General features: G+C 38.3%; 1 protein-coding gene across 1 annotated transcript; it reads left to right on the top strand.

Annotated features, from left to right (window-relative positions):
- The first annotated feature begins 6,388 nt into the window (after window positions 1-6,388).
- On the top strand, window positions 6,389-10,332 carry LOC126615080 (uncharacterized). The gene is made up of 10 exons (XM_050282805.1): window positions 6,389-6,554; window positions 6,679-6,948; window positions 7,205-7,409; window positions 7,560-7,650; window positions 7,748-7,896; window positions 8,385-8,628; window positions 8,723-8,827; window positions 8,973-9,155; window positions 9,247-9,451; window positions 9,618-10,332. Exons 2-10 carry the CDS (start codon window positions 6,717-6,719, stop codon window positions 10,100-10,102), a joined length of 1,899 nt encoding a protein of 632 aa, XP_050138762.1. The 5' UTR covers window positions 6,389-6,554; window positions 6,679-6,716; the 3' UTR covers window positions 10,103-10,332.
- The last annotated feature ends 124 nt before the right edge of the window (window positions 10,333-10,456 follow it).

Genomic DNA, 10,456 nt, shown 5'->3' with positions numbered 1-10,456 from the left:
AAAGACTTAGACAAGTTTAGCACGAATTTGGGGGAAAAGTATGGGTGATTGGCTAGCTAGTGGGTTCTTCTTCACACATGACACACTTGCACACAAATCGATTTCCAGTTGTTTTTTCAATAAACCATGAATCTCAACACCCCAGATTAACCGTGAACAGCACTAATTAACCTTCAGATTTTCCTTAAGTCATTGAATTGGATGGACAACACATCGGCAACCAAATTATTCTTCAATAGTCCCCTACATGAACAACAAAATAGAGATACAATCAAAGATCATTAAGTTTTATGAAAATCATAAGCATTGACAAGGCATTCGTAACTATGAACAACATGATACTCCTGCCAGGAATCCACTTAACGTGATTGTGACTAGCAACCTCCACTACTTATGAATATAAGTTCATAACGATTAGGTGAAACTCCCTTATATTCTAGCATCAAATCCAGGCATGCAAACTAAGTATGCATCCTTAATCCATAAACAAGAATAAGTTTTGAATCAAACAGTTAAGTAAATTGCATTCATGATTTATAGAATCACAACTAAAAGCAATCAATTCATATTGCAAATATGTTCATGGCTTTGAATTTCCCCCTAGCTAAAACGAGTTTAACTCCTCATGTTCGCAAAACAAAGATAATTAAACTTAAACATTGTAAACAAAAGATGGATTACACCTAAGAATGTTCTAGCAATCCAATTTGAATGGCAAGCACGTCCTAAGGTCCTCCTTCTTCTTCTTTGCTGCGACCAAGGAACAAAATGCCGATAATATCGGCGATATTTCGTCGATATTATCGGGTTTTCACGGTACTGATATTTTAATAGGTATCCAAGCGGTTTTCGTAAAAAAATCGCGATATTTTCGAAACTATCGCGATATTTTAGAACTGTGCTACTCGGAGAAGAACACCGGAGCTTCTACAGCTCCGGCCGACTGTAAAAGAGGACCCTAGACTCCGATCTAGGTATCAAAATGAAATAGAAGACAAGATGAATGTTTTTATATATTCTGTTTGCCGTGAAACAGTCGGAGGTGTTCGGAAAGTTCGTTGTCACCCACGGCCTCGCCGGAGATGGGTGTGCCTATTCCCGAGCCGATTTCGTCCCAAAACCTTGGAAAAACACGAGATAGAACTTAAAATTCACATCTAAGCTTCAATCTAGAACAGAAAGAGGTAAACCCGAAGCTTATATAACCGGACAAATTCAAGAAACTCGGCGGAGGGTTTCTGCGTTCGCCGAGTTGCAGAGACGAGAAAAAGAGGGAGAAAGGCGAGGTTAGATGTCAGTTGAAAGATTTATGGAGACCATTTTCATATTTAGAAAGAGGTGGGCACTATATTGATGTCATGCTGTTATGGAGGATTGGCTCTGGTTTTCTCTTGCAGAGCATGGAAGAAGAAGAGAGATGGATGAGTGAAATGAAGAGTCTTTCGTCTGTTCTTGAGAAATGCGAGGGCTCTCGAATTTCTATACTGCATTCAGAAATGAGAGAGAGATCTGACCTTTCATTTGGAATCCTAAGGAACAAATGCATGGATGCGCGACACGTGTTCTAAGCTGACATTTTTCTATGGGTGTTTCGAAATAATTATTTATTTTGACATAAAGTGAGAGAGCTTTGTCAGAAAATACTAACAGAGAGCTGTTGGCTCCGGCACAAGCAAAAAAAAAAAGCTGGTGGCTCTTGGCTCAAGGAGATGTGCAGACAAGGAACAAGGAACAAGGAATCCAATCTTCAATATAAATTTTAAATAAAACCCCCCACAATCATATAATTCTTAAATAAAAAAAATAAAGGGTAATAAGTCAATCATGTATCTTACCATGCAATGTATAAAGTATAAAATATTATACTAATTCATTATATATAAATGATTATGGTGTGTTTAAATTTCTTTCATTAATTACTACATATTTTCTACACTCACAATGTTTGCCAGCTCGCTGTATAATCAACTTAAATCAGTTAAATCCATCATGTAATGCATTTCCTTCCAATTTTTTGTGATAAACTAATAGATAATTGACTAAATAAACATCCTACAAAGTTTCAATAAAAATTTCCAAGTTTTTCTTACAATTTACGTGGTTTCCATATTATTTTTATCGATATCGATAATATCCCGATATTTCCATCAATATTTCCGTGTTTTTGGACTACCGATATTTTCGATATCATCGATATTTTATACATTGGCTGCGACACAAAGTGTGGGTGAAGGTTTGAGTGATGGATTGTATGAAGGGATGTGTGTTTAGAATGTGATGTGTTGATGGATGCCTTAGAAGCTGCAGCAATGGCTTATATTTATAGGAGAAGGGAAGACATGGCTGGGAATTAAATTGGCAATGATTTAATACTCCAAATCCTCCAAGAAAAGGGTAACAAGACATAATCCCAAGAGGAAAAAGGGATGTAGGATGTGGCAAGGAAAAAGGGAAAGGGGAATCCCTTGCCGTGCAAGGGAAAGGGAGATTTGGTGCGGCATCCCTCTTTGATTGGGATTAAGTCTTCTAGAATCATTTATTTAGTGTCCTAGAATAATTAGAGATCCTCCTTACAGCTGAAAATTAAGTGTTGAAGGATTAGGAAAATTTAGGACAAAATAAGGTAACTTTGGCTAACATTCCTTTTTTCTTGCTTGCATCCTTTACTTCATTTTCTTGAATTAATATCTTCACATCTTCAGCATAATCCTAGCCTCTTTTGGTTTTCAAATTCGTCCATCCACCTTGCTCTACGCATGTGATATCCATTCCAAGCCCAAAACTGCTCCAAAAAGCTCCAAAATGCACATTCTTGCCACTTTAGCCCTGTGGACCTACAAACACACGAAAATAGTTTAAAATACTAAAATAACTAGGAACTAACAATATAAATGCAAGAAAACAAGTTAATTAAGTCGCATAAATATGCTCATATCAATTAACGAGGGCTTTTTATCCAAAATGGTCATTGAAATTTACATAATTCCTCGTTTTGGTCTATGAGATTTGAAATCAATAAAATCGGTCCCTGAGTTTGTCCGTCATCAATTATTTTGGTCCTTATGTGAAAAATCTCGATTAAATAAGAATAAAATGATCAAAATACCCTTAGTTTTTGTCAAATCATTTTGTGTATCTATCTATCTCTATTATTAAGAGAAGATGGCTTGTCAACTTTTTGCCCCATTTTCTTCCAATTTTGCCCTCACTTTTGAATACACAATGTTGAAATGAGGAGGGCAAAATAGTAATTTTGTATCTTTTGAACTTTTTCCCATTTTCTTCCAATTTTGCCCTCATTTTTTAATACACAATGTTGACATGAGGAGGGCAAAATAGTAATTTTGTATCTTTTGAACTTTTCCTTTTTTTCCTATTTTGCCCTCATTTTTGATACACAATATTTACATAATGAGGGTAAAATGGTAATTTTATATCAAAATATTTACATAAGATAAAAAATATGCACTTATTAAGAAAAATTATCTCACCATCATTTTTTCATACACGTAAGTGAAATCATGATGTTTTTTGGATAGTTTGAATAAACTGAAGCGATTGCGCTTGAGGAGAACATAAGAGAAGGTGGGTGGTTTTTCCCTTTTTTTCCCTATTTTTCCCTCACTTTTGATACACACTATTGACAAAAATGAGGGCAAAATAGGAAAAAAATAGGAAAAAGTTGATAAGAAGGCTTCTCTTAATAATAGTATAGAAAAAAATATGCACTTATTAAGAGAAATTGTTCACACACACAAAGTGTGTGCTCTCTGCTAGTAGTTTATTAAATTAAGGGTATATTTATCATTTTGATCCTTATTTAACATAATTTTGCACGAAATGACCAAAATGATTGATGATGGACAATCTCAGGGACCACTTCTATTGATTTCAAATCTCAGGGACCAAAGTGATGTGTTATGCAAATCCCATAAACCATTTTGGCTAAAAAACCTATTTACGAGTTTGCCACATTCTTCACATAGCATTTCGCCCTGATTAATAACAAATGTCATGGTAAGAATGTGATTGGAACTGAAAAACAAGCTCAATATCATTTTTATTTAAAATTGAAAACTGCTTAATCACGAACATAATTTCAGACACAATATGTTACACAACTCGAATATAGGTCTCAGCTGGTACTCAACTAATAAGTCTATTTCATATAAATTAAAACAAAAATAGGTAAGTCTTAGTTTACTATCCTTAAGTTTTGTGATTTTCAATATTTGGTTGAAGATTTTTTTGGTCCCAGAGTCATACATAAAGTGTTAATTTTATGACAGTCTTATACATCGGTTAGTTTGGCAATTAAGTCTTCCATTAACTGATGACGTAGAGTCCATGTGGACAATGAATGAGCGCCACGTATCATTAAAGGGTCTATGTGGAAATTAAAAATTAAATAAATAAATAAAAATTCCCTCTTTTTCTTCTTCGGTTCCCCCTTTCTGTCTCCCCCTTCCAGCACCACACCATTCCTCTCTTAAACCCCCATCCTCATCTTCCTCCTCCTCATCATGCACCCCAACCCAGACTCAAACCCACCAAGTCCTCACCCACCGAACCCAAATCCTGCAAGTTTCCACCGTCCTCAACGTCCAATATGTCGTTTCTTTCTGTTTTGATTTCACCACCATTAACCACCATGATTCGTTAATGGTGGTATTAATTGCACCACCATTTCCCCTCCACCGCATCCAGTTCCACCGACACAACATCAAGCAGGACTCGCGCCTCGAAGGCCTCATCAAAATGGCAGAAGTTTTGTTCTTCATGGCGATTTTTTGCTTGATTTTGTGGTATTTTTCTTGATTTTGCATAATTTTCTTGCTTTTTGAAGGGTTTGGATTTGTGGGTTTTTCGCAGACGATTAATCTAGCGGCGATCTGTACTCCGGCAGACTACAAAACGCTGCCCGCTCGACACCATCTACAGCAACTTCATCGATGCTCTGCCGGTGGTGGGTTTTCGGCTGCTGCATTTCGGTTCTTGGTTTCTTGGTTTTTGGGATAGTGAAATTTGATAGCGAAATTTGGGATTTTGGGTTGGTGGGGGTGGGAATTGATTGAAGTAGATGTGAGATTTGATGTGGGTTTTCCTTACATTTTGCTATATTTTGTGATTAATTATTGTTAGGTGAAGTACTGCTCCGAAAACAAGAAGATTTCCAGAAATTGGTATTAATTGCTATATTTTGTGATTAATTATTGTTAGGTGAAGTAGTGCTCAGAAATTGATGTGAGAATTGATTGAAGTTGGTATTAATTTCACCACCAAGATTTCCAGAAATTGCAAATCTTCCTGGCGTGCTTCTGAAACAGCACATGATGGGAGAGACGTCGGGCTGCCTTGGAGGGAAAATGGTGTTGAAATTAATACCACCATTAACGAATCATGGTGGTTAATGGTGGTGAAATCAAAACAGGAAGAAATGACGTATTGGGCGTTGAGGGCGGTGGGAACTTGCGGGATTTGGGTTCGGTGGGTGAGGACTTGGTGGGTTTGAGTCTGGGTTGGGGTGCAGGATGAGGAGGAAGTGAGGATGGGGGTTTAGGAGAGCAATGGTGCAGAAAAGAAAGGGGGAGACAGAAAGGGGGAACCGAAGAAGAAAGGAGGGAAATCTTTTTCTTTTTTTTTGAATTTTTAATTTCCACATGGATCCCTTAATGACACGTGGCGCCCAATCATTGTTCACATGGGCATCACGTCATCAGTTAACGGAAGATTTAACAACCAGACTAACGGATGTATGAAATTGTTCTAAAATTAACACTTTAGATATGACTTTGAAATGAAAAAATTTCATATACTAAATGTTGAAAATCATAAAATTTAAAGGGTAGTAAATTAGGATTTACCAAAAAAAAAAACAAAAAAAAAAAAAAGGATAAAATCTCATTTTTCTCTACGCCCAGTGTGAGTTTAACATTATTATTATTATTATGTGTCGATCATCAATTTGTAAGTTCACAATTGACAGGATGGTAAAACTGAACACGACTCGTTAGCACGTCTAAAACTGGATGCTTTCTCTTTATTTTGTTTCTATTTTAGACGTTTTTCTTTTGCCGGGTCAGTTAATTTGTTTAAAATTGTATAATTTTAGGAAGAGATAAACGCTTCTTATTATGTTTTTGGTTTCTATTTTTAGATCGCGTTCTACGTAATACGTCGTGTAAATTCAATGACTCGTCCATTGGTGACATATTTTACCATTAATATAATAATAGCATGCGTAAAAAAATTTGTACATGATGGTGTACTTGAGATTCTTTGATAAAAAATCTTGTATGACGTCACTTTTCCATAATTAAAATGAAACATCACCGAACACGTGCTCCGGCGGCCATAAGCTAAATTTTCTCCCACGTCGCGGATTTTGTTGAAGTTTTACGTAGAGATCCTTTGGACGGTTGGATAATAGGCGAGTTGAAAAGAACAAGTCAGAAGATATCCGTAGATCATAAAGCTTCTTTCTATACGCAAGCACCCGCTGCAGGTCTCACTCCACTTTCTATCAGATCTCTCCCTCTGGAGTTTCTCACAATGTAAGTAGAAAGAAAGCTCTCATCTTTTCGAAATACTTGTTCTTCTTTTTGTCTACTTAATTTTCGCTCCTTTTCTTCCTCTATGTTTTCTAATGGAGCCCTCTTGCTTCTGCCCTCTCTGCAGATTACAGCTAACCCAGAAGCTCCAGTTAAGGTTCAACAATGGCGAGATTCTCGATACCCTTAGCGGGGCTTCTACTCTTATGCTGCTGCTTACTGTCAGCTCTGAGACTGACACAAGCCGACTACTTCAAATATAAAGATCCAAAGCAGCCACTGAATGCTAGAATCCGAGACCTCATGAAGCGAATGACCCTCGCCGAAAAGATTGGTCAAATGACGCAGATCGAGCGCTCTGTTGCAACCCCTGATGTCATGAACAAGTATTTTATTGGTAACCAAACCATCTTCACCCACATTTTCAATTCTTCATCTCACCCCATATGCATATTGTTCTGTTTGTCAATGCTGGATTTTTTATTCCATCGATATTCTGATCTGATCTAAACTACGAAGGGAGAGATTCGAACTTGCGTGCAGAGAAGGAAAATGGTGGAATTACAGTAATGTCAATGTTGGTTTTAGTAGCAAATGAAATGAAATGATTGTAATTTGTAAATGTCTTAGTGGGATAATGGTGTTTTCTACAGGGAGTGTGCTTAGTGGTGGTGGGAGTGAACCAGCCCCAAAAGCTTCAGCTGAGGCATGGGTCAATCTGGTGAATGGCCTCCAAAAGGGATCTCTATCTACCCGTCTCGGGATTCCCATGATCTATGGGATTGATGCGGTTCACGGCCACAACAACGTCTACAATGCTACTATTTTTCCTCATAATGTTGGACTGGGAGTCACCAGGCAAGTCACATTCATTCTCACCCAAATAAGTCGAAATCAACAGGCTTCATTCAAGCATTACAGAACGTTTATGATCTTTCGGTCAAATTATGTAGTTTGATGTTTCTAATCACTGTACTCATGCTTCATTTCGTGTGTTTTCCGTTTCAGAGATCCTAATCTTGTTAAGAGAATTGGGGAAGCAACTGCCCTCGAAGTCAGGGCAACCGGAATTCCTTATGTCTTTGCCCCATGTATTGCGGTAATTGAGCAGTCTTATTATACAAAAGCCATAGTTAGAAACTCCAAAACTCAACCGAGCATTCCACTAAAACTATGTATTACTACTGTTCTTGCAGGTCTGCAGAGATCCGAGATGGGGTAGGTGCTACGAAAGCTATAGTGAAGACCATAAGATTGTTCAAGCAATGACTGAGATAATACCTGGTCTGCAAGGAGATATGCCTCCCACTGCTCGAAAGGGGGCTCCCTATGTTTCTACTGCAAAGTAAGACTTCGTTTTTTTCTCTTTCCAGCTTTAAAAAATTTGCTACTTGAGATCTTTTTATTGTTTTCACTGTTTAGGGTGAATTATTTGCGTCGTGATGGTTCTTATCCGTGAATAGTTTGAGAGTCTCAGACAAGTACCTCTACAAGCATATTTATTTTGATCATAATAACCACATGGTAGGCCTGGTCAGAGATTAGTGGTCAAGGTTTGATTGAGTACTAATACTTGAGTTCATAGAAGGCCTTAGCTGTGGCTCGATTGGTCGGATGCAAAACATTTATAAAATGAAAGTGACAGACTGAGACCATGCCTTGGTGTTCTTGTAGTTATATTTTAGACTAGAATTTGACCTAGAGCCGTCTTTTAATCGCTGGAGAAAAAATCAATTGTGTATATAACCTACCTGTAATGTATTCTATCACTATTTCAAATATCTGGACATAAAGAAAATTGGGCGTAACTCGTTTTCCTTACCATTTCTCTAGAGGGAAGGTTGCGGCCTGTGCTAAGCATTATGTTGGAGATGGTGGCACAACGAAGGGCATCAATGAGAACAACACTGTGATTGATTTGAATGGATTGCTCAGCATTCACATGCCTGCATACCTCAATTCCATCCGCAAGGGTGTTGCAACAGTTATGGTGTCTTACTCGAGTTGGAATGGAAACAAAATGCATGCAAATAAAGAACTTGTAACCGGATACCTTAAGGACAAGCTACGTTTCAGGGTAAGGAAAGTCATTTTACATAAATCGTCTACTGTGGTTATTAGATTATTACTAGTGCCGAGCATGACTTGTTTCTTTCAGCGGGTGCTATCAGGGTTTTGTCATATCAGATTGGGAGGGTATTGACAGGATTACATCTCCTCCCAAAGCTAACTATTCATACTCAGTTCAAGCTGGAGTTGGTGCTGGAATCGACATGGTTAGTCTAATTAAAAGTGTAACTTTTGGCCATTGTATTGTAATAAACTCTCCGTCTGCTGTTTACATTAGAATACTACCTCCTGAAGCTGAGATATGCTAGGTTTTTATCTTCGTTTGCTAATGTATATCTGGGGTTGTTACAGATTATGGTTCCCTACAACTTCACTGACTTTATTGATGATCTAACATATCAAGTCAAGAACAATATCATCCCAATGAGCAGGATCAATGATGCCGTGCAGAGAATTTTGAGGGTTAAGTTTGTTATGGGGCTTTTTGAGAATCCCTTGGCGGATCTCAGCCTGGCCAGCCAGCTGGGAAATAAGGTCCGTCTTTTTAACTTTACGATACAAAATAACTTTGTTCTCTTTATCTGCCGTATTCAAACCCTTTTCTTCAAATGCTGGCTTTTCACAGGTACACAGAGAATTGGCAAGGGAAGCTGTAAGAAAATCACTTGTTCTGCTAAAGAATGGAAAATCTGCTTATAAGCCAGTGCTTCCCCTTCCCAAAAAAGCTGGGAAGATACTAGTAGCAGGAAGCCACGCGGACAACTTGGGCAATCAATGTGGAGGCTGGACAATCACATGGCAGGGCCTTGAAGGAAACGATCATACGATGGGTACGTGTTGAATTGACAAGTATGCGTTCATTCCTCTTTTGAATGATCTAGCAACCCATCTCACTGTTTGTTGGAAAGAATTTATATTTCTTACTCACGTGATCAAACTTTCTGAGTATAAAAAGAATTGCTCTTGCTTACTGTCAGTGATTCAATGCTGTAACAGGTTCCACAATCCTCAGTGCTGTGAAAAGTACAGTTGATCCTACCACCCAAGTTGTCTACAACGAGAACCCCGATGCTAACTTTGTGAAGTCCAACAAATTCTCCTACGCTATTGTTGTCGTGGGCGAACCCCCATATGCTGAAACATTTGGAGATAGCTTGAATCTGACCATACCACAACCTGGACCAAGCACAATTGCCAATGTCTGTGGAGCTGTGAAATGTGTCGTTGTGGTTATTTCTGGCCGCCCTCTAGTGCTCCAGCCCTATCTTGCTGGAATTGATGCACTTGTCGCAGCTTGGCTTCCAGGAACTGAAGGCCAAGGTGTTACAGACGCATTATTTGGTGATTACGGATTCACTGGCAAGCTTGCACACACATGGTTTAAGACAGTAGACCAGCTCCCAATGAACGTTGGCGATCCACATTACGACCCTCTATTTCCTTTCGGATTTGGTCTTACTACCAAGCCAACCAAGAATTAGTAACACATGGTACCATTCGTATCCGTTCATGAAAAGTTGTTAGCTGTTCCATGGATGAGATTTTGTAGATCAACATTCCTTTCCCACGAGAGAGAGGGCATAACAAAATGATGTATCAGTACTGTCGTCGATTTTTCTGGAAACCGTAGAGGGAATGCTGTTTGCACCAAGTATTTGCAACTCAGTGTCATTGTCATGGTTAAAAGTTATTCAACATTTAGCATTCTCAATTTGCTTCAATGTGGCTTTTGAACAAGAGATAATCTCTCGTTTCATCAAGTCACCACTGTTCGTTTTACTGTCAGTAGGCATTTTATCGGGAGAGATTCTCTCATGTCATCAAGTCACCACGTG

This window comes from Malus sylvestris, chromosome 3, assembly GCF_916048215.2.
Source record: "Malus sylvestris chromosome 3, drMalSylv7.2, whole genome shotgun sequence".
NCBI lineage: Eukaryota > Viridiplantae > Streptophyta > Magnoliopsida > Rosales > Rosaceae > Malus > Malus sylvestris.
The sequence above is the reverse complement of the archived record's forward strand: the minus strand, read 5'-3'. Positions and strand labels throughout refer to the sequence as shown.